The sequence below is a fragment of the Helicoverpa zea genome, chromosome 19, assembly GCF_022581195.2.
Source record: "Helicoverpa zea isolate HzStark_Cry1AcR chromosome 19, ilHelZeax1.1, whole genome shotgun sequence".
Lineage (NCBI taxonomy): Eukaryota > Metazoa > Arthropoda > Insecta > Lepidoptera > Noctuidae > Helicoverpa > Helicoverpa zea.
The window spans coordinates 7091761-7110345 of NC_061470.1; the positions used below are offsets into that span (position 1 = coordinate 7091761).

General features: G+C 38.1%; 1 protein-coding gene and 1 pseudogene across 2 annotated transcripts; both read left to right on the plus strand.

The window, feature by feature from the left end:
- The first annotated feature begins 2178 nt into the window (after window positions 1-2178).
- Window positions 2179-9870, plus strand: LOC124639285. Of its 2 annotated transcripts, none has more exons than XM_047176553.1 (2): window positions 2179-2537; window positions 6043-9870. In XM_047176553.1, the coding sequence occupies exon 2, from the start codon at window positions 6052-6054 to the stop codon at window positions 9544-9546; it is 3495 nt and encodes a 1164-aa protein (XP_047032509.1). In that variant the 5' UTR covers window positions 2179-2537; window positions 6043-6051; the 3' UTR covers window positions 9547-9870. The 2 variants fall into 2 exon arrangements, with proteins under 2 accessions (XP_047032509.1, XP_047032508.1); XM_047176552.1 differs by lacking the exon at window positions 2179-2537 and adding an exon at window positions 2616-2903.
- A 1642-nt stretch (window positions 9871-11512) lies between these two features.
- On the plus strand, window positions 11513-16200 carry LOC124639286 (annotated as a pseudogene).
- Window positions 16201-18585: the final 2385 nt, after the last annotated feature.

Below are 18585 nucleotides of genomic sequence, written 5' to 3' on the forward strand. Positions count from 1 at the left end.
AATGAATTGATGCCGCCAACTCTACTGAACAGAATGTGAGGTCTACACAACTCTTTTGCTGACCGGGGAGGGATCTACGAGTAGGACTACCATCATTTAGGATGCAAAGGTCTAGGTCATCCAAGATTTCTACTAAACCTTCCCCAAAAGAATCACAGCGATTGGAACCCCATCTAAAATGGTGACAGTTGAAATCACCCATAACAAGGACGGGTCCTACAATATTGTTTAGGATGTCTCTAATAGTACCTAAGAACCTGTGCTGTGGGTGGGAGATATAGACAGATAAAACTGTGATACCTTCAACTCTACCTGCGACTACATTCATGTCACCATCCAGAGCAGAAAGGCTTAGGGTTGAGAGTGGAACACGATTATTAACAAGGAGAGCCGACCCTCCATAGCCATCAGATCTGTCACATCTGAGAATATTAAAAAGTGGTATATTAAAACTGAGACTCGGGGTAAGCCAAGTCTCAGCAATTGAGCAAGCCAAAGGCTTGAATTTATTGAGAAGGAATATGAGGTCGTGTTTCTTATGCCACACGCTCCTCACATTCCATTGTAGGAATATTTGACGGGACGCCATTTTTAATATTTGAGAGCAAGTTAACTAGTTGATAGGCAACGTTGGACGGTATTTGTGCATTATTAGAAGATAAAATTGTACTTAAAAGTTTAACAAGAATTTCTATCAGTGATGAAGTATTATTATCGACGAATGGGTTATTTAAAGCGCAGCCATCAGGCTGTGAAGATGCAGGGGAGTTAATGATTTGCTGAAGAGCAGCTTTATCGTAAGAGGGAGATAGAGGGGCATGGGTCTTCGGCTTAAGAAAAACGGTTTTGCGATATGACTGAGTGGGGGCAGGAACTGCTTTTGTAGCATTCGCGTAGTTGCGAGAAACAATTGGGATAGTTTTGCTGGCCTCAGCATATGAGAGGGACTTCTCAGCCATAACGGTCTTAATGGCCTTCTGTCTGCCCAGCTCCGGGCAAGATTTGCTATTCGCAAAATGATTCCCCGAGCAGAGCACACAAAATGCCTCCGCCTCAGAAATGCTGCAACCATCACCAGGGTGATCATGGCCGCATTTACTGCAGCGGGGTTTAGACCGGCAAACAAGTTCCACATGACCGAACCTACAGCACTTACGGCACTGGATGGTGGGGTAGACATACTGTTGGACTGGGAGGGAAGTATAACAACAGAAAACTCTTTGTGGTAATACCTGACCGTCAAATGTTAGAACACATGTTTCTGTTGCCTTAAATTGTGTCACTCCATCAATCACCACTTTCCTATTTATGCGTCGCACTTTTAGAATTTCACCACAACCTGAGGGGACTTGTAGATACCTTTGAGCTTCCTCTTCATTTAGATCAGTGGGCACACCGGTAACAACACCCATGCGAGTAATGTTGAAAGTAGGGATAGACGCAACAAAACTATTTTTAGGAAGGATGTTATTAATAATAAATGAATTCGCATCCTGAGGGGATTTGAATTCTACCGACACACGGTTCCTGCCAACTTTTTTAACGCCATCGCGGACAATGCAGGTTATGTTGTGTTTTTGAAGGAATATGCCAAAAGTAACTGGATGCAGAGAGGTACCGGTGTTAGGCTGGGGTTCCAATCGAGAGACGTGTACAATGAACGGAGCCTTATCAGTAGCAGAGTACCTGCTGCGGCCAATTAAATTCTTTAGTTGTTTCGGTGGCGGGGTTGACACGGCAATGTTTGCATCATCTCCGGAGCGTTTCCTGGCATTCGAGGGTGATGAGGTGAGGGAGTCCGCGATGCTGCAGGCAACATCGGCGAATTGGGAGAGTGGGTAATTGGGGGAAAGAGGAGCAAATGCAGAGATGTCGGGAGGATCGGGGTCGGGGGGTTTATTGAGTTCCATAGTGCTTGTTAAGCCTAGTTAATTACCTAAATAACACTACACTACTGGTAACAAACACAAGGACAACACACAATCACAAAAATAAGTCACAGAAGATCACTAAAACACTGAAAACAGCTGAAAATTCTAGGCACACGTGCTTACCAAAGACACTCTGTGGCGAGAATCCGTGAAATGGACTTTATCAAAGTTGATTTTTCTTGAAAGGCGATTGTCACTTGTCTGTCTGTCATCTGTCAGTCGGAGAGAAAGGGACAGAGTGAAGTTCAATGTTTTGAAAAAAATGTGAAATTGAACTCTGTTTTTATAGATATAAACAACAATTATTTGCGACTGGTGAATCATGTTATGTATGTTGTTCCTTTCTATGAATGAATCGGTAGATTAATACAAAGTTTAGCGAACTATCAAAGTTGATTTTCCTTGAAACAAAAAGTGTAAACAGTTGCTGGCCGGCTTTGGCATGTTCTGAGTCATAATGTTATGTGTGGTGACTTCATATCACAGGATTGCACCATTCTACGAAATTGTTGTGGTGCTGCGCTGAAGCTGCTGTCCACATTCAGGGCTTAGTGCGGTGCGGCAATCGTTGGGGAACGGGTCACGACGGGCGTCTGACGAGCACTCGTAAGTGGAAATATTAACCTCTTATTAAATTAATTTTATTTTTCCCTATTGCTGTTGGTTTCTCTAAGCAATCCAGCCGTTTTCTGTCGGTTTCACCCACTTCGTGTGGAACTACTGCCCGCACTGCGATAAAATGTAGCCTATGATACTCAGCAAGAGTGTAGCTTTCACTCAGTGCAAGAATTTTTCAAATTGATTCAGTCATTCGGAGCCTTTAACGTTCGTTTGTTCGGGTACAAACAACTGAAAGAAAATGTATGTCCACTTTGTCATATTAGTGTAGATTTTGGATGTTTTCACTGCATTAGAGATAATAGCATAACACGGATCACCGTGTAATAACATCATGGTAAAATGTTATTAAAAGTAAGTAATTTTTTTTTTGTAACTTATCAAAATATAAAAAAACTTTTGTTATTGTAATCTTTGAGCATTGTTACAATGGCCCCTGCCATATTGAATTTGTGATTATGACACATATTTTTACTAGGTATCTTATCTGATGGCTATGATTTCCTTCGATCAATAATTCTGATTGCAGGCAGTTTCAAATTAAATATAAGTAATGAAGTATGAACATTTCTAAATTAATGCAGCATTGGTTTTTTTATAACAATGTGAAGATGACACAAATAAAATGAACAGATTATGATTATTATCATCTCAGGAAAGCAGATCAGTGATCTAGACTTCTCAGCATTACTTAAACCAGTCTATAGCAACTTATTATAACTATTTTCTTTGACAATTTAACATGCCAAAATTCTTATTATAGCACATTGATCCACCTCAGACAGATAAGTAATGATAAGGATATCTTTAAGCTTCTAGCCATATCATATCATTTGTCACAATTAGCTGCTGATTAGGTGTGACACACCCGATATAATAACATGCAATGGCAACCTAATGCAATGGCAGTATATTAATACTGCCGTACACAGCAATATACTGCCATATACAGTGTTATGTTATATGAGTCGATTCACAATCATTTTTTTCTTTAGAAATCTCATATTTCTGGTCATATTTTTCATGTCAATTTTTTATACGATTCACCTACAAGATACTACTTTAAAAATTGGCCAACCGTGTTTAAAAACATTCATCAGCCTAGCTTTTTCCCAACTGAGTTGGGGTTGGCTTCCAGTCTTACCAAATGCAGCTGAGTACCAGTGTTTTACAAGGCGCAACTGCCTATCTGACCCCAACTCAGTTACCTGGGCAACCCAATACAGCTCGATAAGACTGGTTGTCAGACTTACTGGCTCCCAGAGGCTTTTTTTTTTTTCTTGGCATGGCATTCACATCTCTTTAGTGAGTGCTATTTTGAAGCCCAATAAAGACCCGGAGAAGGCTAACTCATAGAGACTGATTGCTCTTTCATCAACTGTAGGTAAAATTCTGGAACATCTTATTAAAAATCGCTTAGAATGGTTCTTGGAATATAATGGATCTCTAGCGAAAAGTCAGTTTGGTTTTCGGAAAGGTAAAATCGCTGTGGGTGGATAGTCTGAATATACTTACAACTGATATCCGCCTTTCATTATCTAAAAAAGAACACCTTGTGGGATGCTTCCTAGATGTTTCGGCTGCATATGACAGTGTCAATATTCCGGTGCTCAGAGCAAAAATGCTAGAGCTGAGTGTTCCAGCGAGAATCGTACACTATATAGGTATGTATTCTTTTGATGGGTAGGACTATTAAAATACGAAACGGTGGCCATCTTCTCCCGCCTAGAACTCTATGGCGAGGCATTCCGCGAGGGTCGGTATTGAGCCCCCTATTGTACAGCATCTATACTTATGTTCTTGAGCAATCGGTCCTTCCCTTCTGTAGTATTCTTCAATACGCAGATGATATCGCCTTATATGCATCGTCTAATTGTATCGATACAGCAACATCTCGTATAAATGAGGCTTTAAGTGTCTGGTTGGATGAACATGGCCTCTCACTATCCCCATCCAAAAGTACAGTTGTTGTGTTTTCCCATTCAAGGTTCACTCCATTTGCCAAAGTCACATATGAGGGACACATCATCAGCAACGTACCCTCTGCAAAATTCCTTAGTTAGAGTATTCCTGGATTCTAAAATGACCGGTGTCCCTCATTTAAATTATGTAGTCAATAAGTGTGAAAAAGGTATTAATGTCCTCCGTGCTCTTTCGGGTGTTTGGTGGGGTTCCCATCCTTATAATAAAAAACTGTTGTATAATGCGCTTATTCGCAGCCGTATGGACTATGGATCATTCATTTTGGAACCTTGCAATAAAACAGCCCTTAATAAATATGATGCCATACAGGCTAAATGCATGCGCATTATCCTTGGTGCAATGAAATCCTCACCAAAAAATGCGTTGCAAGTAGATTGCTTAGACCCTCCATTATCCCTTCGCAGACAATATCTGTCTGACAGATTTATCTTTAAAGCTATGTCATGTTCATCACATCCACTTATTCCTCGCCTGGAAGATCTTTCTGAAGTGGTTTCAAATAATCGATATTGGTATCATAAGGAAACCCCCAAAATTATTAAGAGTTTTTTAAAGGCTAGAAATCTTCCTGCGCCTATTTATAGTTGTAATATCAATCCTTTATTCTTTCGTTCTTTCTTTAGTTTTCTCGAGGAATTCGTGAGATTATAAAAATCTGTAAAACCCCCTTTATTCCATGAACTTACAGAATTTGAGAAAAGTAGGCCCGGGAAACAATACATTTTATTTAATTTATAAGATGTTTTTAAATCTATAAAGTTAACCTTGGAATACTAGTTTCTTCGTTAAGTAAATAATCAGTGAGACAGCAGTCTAATGAGCTCCTAATCAGTTTTTAAATCTAAACTAAAAAGCAAACTGATGCAAACTGTCTCCTTACGAAAATACCAAATTTCAAAGTATGTCCCGCTTTGACCCTTATTTCCTTAGGCACTTATAGTACCTCTACAATAAACAAACACTTTTCGAAATAGAAAGACCTTAACTTTGAAGACATTTGCACCAACGTAACGTTTTGCGCCGAACGCACCAGCAATGTGTGTATCGGTACTTTGTCACAATCTAGACATCGCCTCCAATCGCTGTCCAATGCCCAATACTAACGCGTTCAGTGTCGGTTCAAAAGAGAGGGGAGTGCGCAGGGGCACTTATTTTGGACACATCGCCGAGCTTGCAACTCATATTGGTGTCTGCCATTTGTCTTCTTGAGATGTGGGTCAAGTGGTACTAACTATACAGAGATGCTTTTTGCTCTACTGCTGTATTAAAAAAAGGAGTCACTTGTTGAATCAAAGAGAAGACTATGAACGATAATAATCAATATAATATATATAATCGTTGTTAACGTTTTAAATGCATTCAAATCACGGCTAGGACCTAGAATTTAACGTGCCTTCCGGACCGATCAAAATATAAAAAGCTCTATGTTTACGCAATCAATTACTTCTTGTAGCTGATTTAAGAAGCACCTACATAATAATATTGTAATGGTATGTTATTTAAATTCCAGCTTATCACAATGCCGCCGTTGACGCTAGACGGAGACACTCTCGGGGAAAAGCACAAACACTTCAACAAACTTGTGCAAGAAGCTATTGCTAATAAACAATATGAACTACGTAACATTAGTGATGAAGATAGCAACATAGACAACCTTCTAAAAATAAACATAGCCGCCAAAACCAGAAATGTTGACTACATCATCCAAGTTATAAAATCCAACGACATGCTGTACGCAGCCACAGCAATTAAGAAGTCCAGGTGGCTGGTGACAGAGGCGCAGTACGCGCACATTATCAACCCAGAGTACCTGCACACGCAACTGTTACCTAGCATGAACACCAAGACGTTTAACAAGCTCATGCTGCACATTAGACTACATCTGAAGCACGAGAAGCGAGTCGAAACGTTTTATGAATACCTTAAGGATACCGACGGAGCTTGCAAATGGCTGCAAAACTGTTCCATACCTTTCATAGAAAATGCTATAAAAAACCATCGAGTCATACCAGCGGATCTTTTTAAACGTTTGTGCAAAAGATCTGTGCATTTAATAAGATATTATACGAGAATGGAAGCCAGTACATATGTCGTGAAACAAGAATTACTATTTTTGTTAAAAACTCATACTGCAGACATTTTAAATATGGTGGAAGATAAAGAAATTGACTCCTATCCTTCTTTGGGGAAAAAGAAAACAGAGATTGTTATGAAAACATGTCCAGAGAGAATACTGGCCAAGTTTGACAGATATATTAACGCAGTCGACTTATCAGTAGCAACAAAATATTTCAATAAAAAAGATATTCAGTCGTTACTTCGTCAGTATGTTCAATACGCCATAATTGATAAAAGAACTTTTAAACCTTTCATCGACATAATACCAGAAGAAGAGAGATTTGAATTCGTAAACAAAACTTTTATTGACAAGACTGAAATGTCGCTTATATTTACAAATTCAGACATGACTGTGATTGAATATTTTGTAAAACCGTATGAGTGGTATGAGTACGCACCATTCCACGTTGCTTTACCAGAATTAGAAAAGTTGATACGTAAAGAGCCCGCGCCGCCTGAAAGATGTGCTATGCTCTCAGTTCTCATCCGATGTGCAAGACAAAACCCTCAGCATATTAAAACGCTTATCAGTTACTACGCTGAAAAACACATCAATGAACCATTTATTTTCAAACTCAAATTCGTGAATAATTTGCTTTCAGAAGTACCTACTCACGAATTTGACGTTGAAACCTGGAACGTCTTGGATAAATTGTTCCACAGCATGGATATATACACAGAAACAGATAACCAGCTTCACGATGTACAAATGTCTCTCCAGGCAATTGTAACATATAGGCTTCTACACGATGAACCGATACCAGAAATAATTAAACAAAAAATAAAACTTGGCTGGTTGAAACAGAAACATTTGAATCAAGAACAAGAAAATAAAATGTTTTCTTATTTACTAGACTTAGCGATGGAGAAAATACAGATCGAAAACATTGAAAACGAATCCGAATTACATAATAATGTCGTTCAGTTAACAAATGCGTTGAACTTGCTAAAAGATTGGAAAAAAGATATTAATACCTATCCAATCATTCTAGAGAAAATACATGAGCTAGTTAGTATAAAAGAGAAGAATTCATGGCTTCATTTCAATTTATCCAGTTTGTATTTAACGAATAAATCGTGGCGTAAGTCAATGTTCCAGGATTCATTGGCTCTATGTGTGAGTGAAGACACGTGCCTGAATGCTCTGAAGCACGATCCTCAGTTACTCGAGCGTCACGACAAGGAGATAGACACGTTGCGAAGTAACGATGCCGTCTCGCTGCGGCGTCTGCTCGCCAAGCTGCGCGTCTACTGGCCGCACTCACTCGCTCAGCAGTGGATCGACGCGTACTTGCTAAATCTGAACAACACCACCGGACACAAAGCCGCCTTCAAAGGTCTCTTCTCGCTTCTTCCACAAAAAGAAGTAGTTGAATTCGCAAAAAAGCATGTTCCACACGATTTTAAAATCAATTGGGGAAAGACTGATCCTACTGAAATCAGAATCCAGAAGAATATTGCGAACTACTTATATTACACCAGACCACTGATTCCTTTAGACACAGTGTTGTGTTATGCTAAAGGAGACTACTTACAATATGCTGTACCATCACTTAATTCTATTTCACATAGTATGAGTGCAATCGAAAGTAGTGAATATGTGTCTAAATTATTGGATGCACCGGTCTCTTTACAAAAACATGGAATAAAGCTTGCATTTTTAAAACTAAAAACTGACGATCTTAAAACACTGTTTTCGAACATTTGGGATCGTACAAAGAATAGTTCAATACAAGCCGTTCTCTTTAAAACCACCTTTGATAAGATGTGCAGCGTCAACAATCCAACTGACGAAACAAAACTCTGGGAATTATTGAGAATGTTTATTGATAAGTTAATTAAATCTGATGAAAATGGTGTCAGTCAAGACATATTTAAAAAATTAGCTAACGTAAGCGAGGTCCCCGAAAGTGTACGAGGAGAATATTATATGACAAGTTATGAGTATCTGACTTCATTACCTGCGAGCGCTAATTGTGAATCCTATGTCAAGCAGCTTACACAGTATGCACCAGACATAATGGAGAGACTTGAGGGTGATTTCGTTGTCGAAAAATTATTGTCATCAGCTGAAGATAATTTTTTTTCGATATCGTATAGTGAATCTATAGAATTATTCGCATGCTACGTATTGTGCGGAAAAAGTCAGGAGGGTCAGCTGAAGAGGTTCCAGACATTTATATACCCATTAATGAAAAAAGCTTTTCAATGCTGGGGTAACATCCATTCAAACGATTTTTACGTGAAGGACAATCTAAAATCATTTTTAAGATTTTTGGTTTGGCATTTCTTAAAATACTTTACTTATAATAAAATATCTTTACCTGTTAGACTATTTACAGAAATAAGAAATGTGATACTAAATGAGTTACCGTTATTGGAGAACTACTTACTAATTACGAGTTGGAAATTAGTTACAGAATATGTTTCTTCAATGGATGAACTCGGATTAAAGAGCGATGTTTTTGATACAAACATATTAAACCATTTTGCGCGTTTTGATTTTGGATCGATGCCAAACGACATGGAAAATCTCTGGAAAGGCATTCATGTTAAAGTATCTCCTTCATTTGGCACAGCAGCAGTAAAGTGTCTTAAAGAAGACGTTATCCAATACAGTACAACAATACATTGTTTTTTTTCCGATGCTTTCGCGAGAGCATTCGAAATGTTATCTTTTAAAAATTATTACTTCATTCTAGAAACACTACAGTGCATGCTTAGTGATGTCGAATGTATTACGAGTTATTTAGTCGTTTCCAAAGTTACGCCTAAACATGTTGATAGCGAATTAAAGCCGAAACGATCTGAAATACGAAAAAGAATAAGATCCCATCCATCATTAACAGTACAAGTGCATTATTATAATGATTTTTGGGATGTAGCAGAAGATTGATGATAAAATACTGTGATGTATCGTTTTAGGCTGCGGCTCCACTGAGGTGGAGACGAACGGAGCGGAGAGGAGACGTGTGGGAATCAACCAATCACATAAAATGAAATCCACACCTCGTCTCCGCTCCGCTTCGCTGGTACCTCTTTTCACAGCTCTACTACTCTCAACTCCGCTCGTCTCCGCCTCAGTGGAGCCTTAGCCTAAAGGATGACAGGAGGCCGTATTTGTCTATTAAATACACTTTGAAATTACCTCGCGATTGATATGTGTTACCTACTTCAGTAGAAAAAATATATATTCAAATTTTAACGTATCCGGAGAGCATTGATGCGAAGGAATACTTCGACGTCTGATTTAGTGTTGTTCTTTTATATACCTATGTTTTTATGTTTTTATTTTAGTACCTACAGCCTTGGCCAAAAGTATTGAGCACCCATGAAATCTTTCAGTTTTATGCGGAGTATCAAATAGAAATAAAACAAAACTTTTTTTTTATTTGTAATTTACTATTTATTAATTGAAAATTAATATTTTGTGGGACCACCCTTTGCCTTAATTACAGCAGAAATTCTTTTTGGTAAACAGCTAACAAGATTTTTACAGTCTTCAGCAGTAATCGCGTTCCATTCTAGGCGCAGGTAGCGTTTCAATTCTTCTCTGTTGTTAATTGTGTGGCGCCTAACTCGAAGCTTTAATAAACCCCACAAATGTTCTATGGGGTTCAGATCTGGCGACTGGGCAGGCCAGTCAAGAAGCTCTATGCTATTTTCCCGAAACCATGTCATAGTGCGGGCAGATTTGTGGCAAGGCACGTTATCCTGCTGGAATTTATCACTATCCATGTTCGTGTCACCGAAAAGTTTCGTGAATGAAGGCAGCAACGCAGTTTCTAGCACATTTATGTACTTAGAAGAGTCCATGCGGCCCTCACACAGGAACAATTCGCCAACTCCAGAATCGGTCATGCAACTCTAGACCATTATACTGCCGCCGCCGTGTTTTACTGTTGGGACCACACACTCTGGCTTAAATTCTTCGCCCACCCGGCGACGCACAAAGGTCACACCAGGTGTACCAAAAATCTGCAATAAAGAGAAAAATATTGAGTTCCGGAAATAAAAAGAACTTCCTCTATGCGTTTAGAATTTAAACCATTTTATATTATTTTGTGAGGGCATTAAATTGACTTACTTACCTCAAAGTTTGATTCGTCTGACCACACAACATTTGACCAATCTTCAGCGGTGAAAGTTCGGTGTAGTAAGGCCTATTTGTACCGAGCTTTTTTGTTGCTCTAGGAGAGCCATGGCTTGTTCCTAGCTTTACAGCCTTTCAGACCAGCTTCCTGAAGCCTTCTACGAGTAGTTCGAGCAGAAATTGTTTTCTTCATTTGTTCTGAAAACTCAGCAGCGAGCTCTGAAGATGTTTTTTTTCCTATTTCTTAATGACTCTCTCAGTAACTGACGATCCTGACGGCCTATGGTGATGCGTTTGCGCCCGGTTCTCGGTCTATTCTGATGTGATCCGGTATCAGAGAATCGCTGAATAGCATAATGCACGGATCGGCGCGAACATTTCACAGTTTTAGAAATCTCTACTTGTGATTTCCCTTGCTCATACAGAAGCTGTATCTGCACACGTTTTTCTAAAGAAAGTTCGTTTTGTTTTGGCATATTGCAACGATAACACTTAAAACTTTGAAATAAAATACCAAAGGCGCACTAGATCACTGGATGTTGTCACAACGAGCGATGGTAGCGAACTAAAAAATAAATTCAAAAATTGTAAAAGACACATTTTTTTGCACCCAGGTGTTCTATTGTCAGCTGCGGCATAAGTCATTGTTTTAAAATGTTTGTAGATAACCGATAAAAGAATACTTCAACGATAGATTCGGGTTTCTCCCATAATTACCGTGATCTTGCGAAATTTGTAAGGTGCTCAATACTTTTGGCCAAGGCTGTATATAGGTAGTATTTTAGTTTTTAAAGATAATTTTAGTTTGTATGTATAGTGTGTACCTATATATATTTGTAAATAAAAATTTTATTTAAGTAGATACTTACTTGTTATAATGACTCGACCAGGGCACTATCGGATTTATACTAGTACACACATTATTAACAGCTAGCATTGCATTTTTGTAATTAAAGTTATTCGATTCTTACCCATTATTCTATACAGTATTTTAATTCAGCATTATGAGCAACATTTAAGGTTCTAATAAAATAAATGCAAATATTTTTGTTATTTACTTACTTCTTTCCCTTTGCAAGATTAAACTAGTACAATTATACCATAACATCAAGCATTTTTGAGTGGGATAGCAGCAGTTAGAATATAAACATATCCACCCTTATAAGTGCATAACCCAATAATACTGGTAAGGTAACTGGTAAAAAGAGACCTACAGTAATTTTGTTATAAGTCCATCAAATCACCTCATTTGCTATTAGTACTATAAGTCTCAACATAAGCAATAATAGCTCCCCTCTGGGTTATTATAATCTTACATGCATTGAAATCACGGCTAGGACCTAGAATTTAACGTGACTTCCGAATATCCTCGGACCGATCAAGAGATAAAAAGCTCTATGTTTACGCATCCAATTACTCTTTTAAGCTGATTTAAGAACCACCTGCATAATAATTATTGTAATGGTATGTTATTTAAATTCCAGCTTATCACAATGCCGCCGTTGACGCTAGACGGAGACACTCTCGGGGAAAAGCACAAACACTTCAACAAACTTGTGCAAGAAGCTATTGTTAATAAACAATATGAACTACGTAACATTAGTGATGAAGATAGCGACATAGACAACCTTCTAAAAATAAACATCGCCGCCAAAACCAGAAATGTCGACTACATCATCCAAGTTATAAAATCCAACGACATGCTGTACGCAGCCACAGCAATTAAGAAGTCCAGGTGGCTGGTGACAGAGGCGCAGTACGCGCACATTATCAACCCAGAGTACCTGCACACGCAACTGTTACCTAGCATGAACACCAAGACGTTTAACAAGCTCATGCTGCACATTAGACTACATCTGAAGCACGAGAAGCGAGTCGAAACGTTTTATGAATACCTTAAGCATACCGACGGAGCTTGCAAATGGCTGCAAAACTGTTCCATACCTTTCATAGAAAATGTTATAAAAACCGAACGAATCCTACCGCTGGATTTCTTTAAACGTTTGTGCAGAAAATCTGTGCATTTTATAAAATATTATACGAGAGTGAAAGCCAATACATATGTCGTGAAACGGGAATTACTAATTTTGTTAAAAACTCATACTTTGGATATTTTAAATATTTTGGAAGATAATGATCATGAAAGATATCCTGATATGGGGAAAAAGAAAACAGAGATCGTAATGAAAACATGTCCAGAGAGAATACTGGGCAAGTTTGACAGATATGTAGACGCAATCGACTTATCAGTAGCAACAAAATATTTCAATAAAAAAGATATTAAGTCGTTACTTCGCCAATATGTTGGGAACTACTACTATGATACAAACATTTTGAAACTTTTCGTCAACAGAATGCCAGAAGAAGAAAGATTTGACTTCGTAAAAAAAACTTTTATTGACAAGACTGAAATGTCGCTTTTATTTACAAAACGAACTATGATTGAATCATCTATAAATCCCTACCAGTGGTATGAGTACGCACCATTCCATGTTGCTTTACCGGAATTAGAAAAGTTGATACGTAAAGAGTCCGCGCCGCCTGAAAGATGTGCTATGCTATCAGTTCTCATCCGATGTACAAGACGAAACCCTCAGCATATTAAAACGCTTGTCAGTTATTACGCTAAAAAACACATCAATGAACCATTTACATGCAAACTCAAATTCGTGAATAATTTGCTTTCAGAAGTACCTACTCACGAATTTGACGTTGAAACCTGGAACGTTCTGAACAAATTGTTCCACAGCATGAAAATATACACAGAAACAGATAACCAGCTTCACGATGTACAAATGTCTCTCCAGGCAATTGTAACATATAGGCTTCTACACGATGAACCGATACCAGAAATAATTAAACAAAAAATAAAACTTGGCTCCTTGAAACAGAAACATCTAAATCAAGAACAAGAAAATAAAGTGTTTTCTTATTTACTAGAGTTAGCGATGGAGAAAATACAGATCGAAAACATTGAAAACGAATCCGAATTACATAATAATGTCGCTCAGTTAACAAATGCGTTGAACTTGCTAAAAGATTGGAAAAAAGATATTAATACCTATCCAATCATTCTAGAGAAAATACATGAGCTATATAGTTAGTATAAAAGAGAAGAATTCATGGCTTCATTTCAATTTATCCAGTTTGTATTTAACGAATAAATCGTGGCGTAAGTCAATGTTCCAGGATTCATTGGCTCTATGTGTGAGTGAAGACACGTGCCTGAATGCTCTGAAGCACGATCCTCAGTTACTCGAGCGTCACGACAAGGAGATAGACACGTTGCGAAGTAACGATGCCGTCTCGCTGCGGCGTCTGCTCGCCAAGCTGCGCGTCTACTGGCCGCACTCACTCGCTCAGCAGTGGATCGACGCGTACTTGCTAAATCTGAACAACACCACCGGACACAAAGCCGCCTTCAAAGGTCTCTTCTCGCTTCTTCCACAAAAAGAAGTAGTTGAATTCGCAAAAAAGCATGTTCCACACGATTTTAAAATAAACTGGGGAGAGACTGATCAAACTGAAATCAAAATCCAGAAGAATATTGCGAACTACTTATATTACACCAGACCACTGATTCCTTTAGACACGGTGTTGTGTTATGCTAAAGGAGACTACTTACAATATGCTGTACCATCACTTAATTCTATATCGCATAATTTGAGTGCAATCGAAAGTAGTGAATTTGTGTTAAAATTATCGGATGCACCGGTCTCTTTACAAAAACATGGAATCCAGCTTGCATTTTTAAAACTCAAAACTAACGATCTTAAATCACTGTTTTCGAACATTTGGGATCGTACAAAGAATAGTTCAATACAAGCCGTTCTCTTTAAAACCACCTTTGATAAGATGTGCAGCGTCAACAATCCAACTGACGAAACAAAACTCTGGGAATTGTTGAGAATGTTTATTGATAAGTTAGATAAATCTGATGGAAAAGGTGTTAGTCGAGACATATTTAAAAAATTAGCTAAAGTTAAAAAGGTCCCCGAAAGTGTACGAGCAAAATATTACATGACAAGTTATGGGTATCTGACCTCATTACCTGCGAGCGCCAATTGTGACTCCCATGTGAAGAAGCTTATGCAGTATGCACCAATCATAATGGAAAAACTTGAAGATGATTTCGTTGTCGAAACGTTATTGTCATCAGCTGAGGAAAAATTTCTTTCGGTTGACAGTGAATTTATAGAAATATTCGCATGCTACGTATTGTGCGGAAAAACTCAGGAGGGTCAGCTCAAGAGGTTCCAGACGGTTATAAACCCATTAATGAAAAAAGCTTTTCAATGCTGGAGTAACATCCATTCTAATGAATTTTACGTTAAGGAACGTCAAAAAAATTTTTTAAGATTTTTGGTTTGGCATCTCTTAAAATACTTTACTTATAATAAAATATCTTTACCTGTTAGACTATTTACTGAAATAAGAAATATGATGGTAAATGAGTTACCGTTATTGGAGAACTACTTTCTAATTACGAGTTGGAAATTGATTACAGAATATGTTTCTTCAATGGATGGACTCGGATTTAAGTGCGGTGTTTTTGATACAACCAAATTAACCGATTTTGGTCGTTTAGAGTGTGGGTGGATGTCAGTCGAAATGGAAAATCTCTGGAATGATATTCATGTTAAAATATCTCCTTCATTTGGAAAAGCAGCAGTTAAGTGTCTTAAAGATGACGTTATCCAATACGGTGCAACGATACATAGCTTGTTTTCCGATGCTTTCGAGAGAGCATTCCAAATGTTAACTATTCAAAATTATGTCTTCCAACTAGAAACGTCACAGCACATGCTGAGTGATGTTGAATGTATTTCGAGTTATTTAGTCGTTTCCAAAATAATATCAAAATATCATGGTTTTAGCGAGTTTAAACTGAAACGATCAGAAATACGTAAAAAAATAAAGTCACATCCTGCATTAACAGTGCAAATGCATTATTATAATGATTTTTGGGATGCATCAGAAGATTGTTGACAAAATACTGTGAAATCGGGTTTAAAGCATGTCAGGAGGCCTCCTTTATGCCTCGCAACCCTCCCTTTTGACATCGCGATTGATAGGCATACTACTACTAGAAAAATCATATCCACCAGATTTATACTTCCATACACATTGTTAACTGCTAGCAACACTTTTTAATTATATGTTAATAAGATTCCTACCCATATATTTGTAATTAAAAGGATAAAGGACAATGGGCACGTTGTATGGGATTTGGTACCCGCTCGAATAGTAATTAATGTATGATATATTATTAGAAGGGTATCTACGTGAAGACTAATAAAAATGACGGGGCATGTCTCAATTAGCCGTCTGACCCGAGTAACGATAGAAATTGAATCGACATAGAAATAAGTTCTTCATCCATGTACCTATTCATTAAGAGGCAGATGTCGTCAGTGTAATAATTTCTTACTCCGTTAATAGATACCTAACATTGTTTGAGATTTTTTTTATTTTTATTATAATCTAAAGGTTTTGATATTCTATGGGGTCGTACTACAGATACACCATCGGCAACTGATTTAACAAAAGTTCAAAACATTTTTTAATATGGATGTGACTTTTTTTAGAAAAAAGTCATCAATATCTCGACCCGTAATATGTACAATGTTAACATCATCCTCGAATTTTCAGTTAACCACTGAATTCCAAAGTCGTTTGGTCTCTTGAATTTTCAACCTCAATGATAAGACTGATACATAATGCTAATATGGTCAGTGGCGGCCCTAGGGGTGTGCGAACTGTGCCATCGCACAGGGCCTCGCGCTCGGGGGGGCCTCGCGCTACAACCCACACTAATATAAAAAAATTATAATTAAAAAATATATATCTAATACACGAAAAAAAATGTGCATTTTTTGACTTTCAAAACTCAAAAATTTTCGCGCTCGCTACGCTCGCGACATCACCTTGCGCTGTTGTTTGTTATACAAGTTTAGGCGCTTTAGTGACCCAAAGCTCAAAATTTTTTTGCGCTCGCTACGCTCGCGGGTGCTTTACTTTCGACTTGTTTTGTTTTTTTAATCATTTTTTAGCCGGGCCTAGAAGGTAGCGCCGCTTTTAAGTCCTTTTATTAACAAAAAAATAACTCCTAGTTTCCGTAAGAACTTTCTTATTTACGACGTTCGAACTACTCAAGTCACAATCTATCAATACATAGGGGCTCTTGGGTCATGATTGCACCCGGGCGCTACATGAGCTAAAGACGGCCCTGATTAACTCGGTGCTGAAATATATATTAGAAAATAATTTAACTGAAATTTATCCCCTACCGAAATAGTCTTGAGAATTCGAATAATAAAATAATAATATAGAAAAAGCAGTTTTTGAGGTTTAAAATTATTAAAACATGTTTAAGGAATTCGATGACACAAGATCGACTTTCAACCAAGCTATTCTTTTGATAAAAAATGACGTTGCTCATTCATTCGATTATTCTGCTTTAATTGAAGATTTTAGTCTTAAGAAAAGTCGCAAGCATCAGATCATTTTAATATTAGTTAATTTTGTGATTCTTTAAATATAAACTGTAGTAAAAATAAAATTTTATTAATTTGTTTAACTTGAGCATTTCTCCTCAAACAACGATTAGCTAAATCAAAACACCAGCTTACTCTCGCAACACATACTTTTCACGTAGGACTAGGGCTGCCATCCGTCCGGGTTTCCCCGGATCTTTCCTCATTTAGAGGCCGTCCGGGGGCCGTCCGGGCGGGGTTTCAAGAAGTGTCCGGGGAAAACCCGGACATTTTTCACAGGGCCGTCTTAACCTATGGTGCAGGGTATGCGAATAACCTAGCCATACATTCCTAGGGCCAGCAGATTTCGGAGGATGATCACTCGATTTGAGAGGATAAGAAGTCAAACAGATTTTTCAATAACAATCGTTAAATCCACCAACCAAGCCAATTCATAGCCTGCATTGCCTTCATCAACTACGAGTTGAAAACATAGTACACAAGAGATTGCTTGCCTTGTATGGAAGTTTAACCTTGTAAAATTACAAATAGACAAGCATTTGCTGCAGAAGTCGAAGTGTCCCAAAACTCAAAAATTTTCGCGCTCGCTTCGCTCGCGGCTTCTTTTCTTGCTACTATTTTTTTTACATTTAGATACTTTAATATCCCAATATTCAAAAAATTTTGCGCTCGCTTTGCTTGCGGCTTCTTCACTTTGCGGATTTTTTTATTATACAGGTTTAGGTGCTCTAGTGACCTAAAACTCAACAATTTTCGCGCTCGCTACGCTCGCGGCAACTTCACTTTACAGTTGTTTGTATTTTTTTGTCTGACCTATCAAAAAGGTAGCGCCGTTTTAAAGCCCCATTACTAACAAGAAGGTAACTCCTATTTTCCATATGTGCATTCTATTTATGACCTTCGAAATACATTTAGTCACAATCTTTCAATACTAGGTACTACAAGAGCTAGAGACCGCACTGACTTTTCATGTAAGGAAGCACCTCATTGAATTTAAGTATATGGTAATATGAAAAATTAGGTCAAGTTTTGTTTAAAAAAAATTGGACTCGTCCGGGGAAAAAAATCGATTTACGCCAAATGTCCGGCGAAATTCGAAATGGCAGCCCCACGTAGGACAAAGGGCCTCACATAAGACCTGCCGCACGTAGCCTCGCAATGGCTAGGGCCGCCGCTGAATATGGTGGATGTTAATAATAGGTACCAACTACACACGACAAGTTACTTTACCAGTTTTTATTCTATACAGTTGGTTTCAAGAACTATATATACGTTGATGATTTATGTACATTCCTCTTTCTATTCGTCGCCACGCGAAATGGACGATGATTTGGGACTAGTCGTC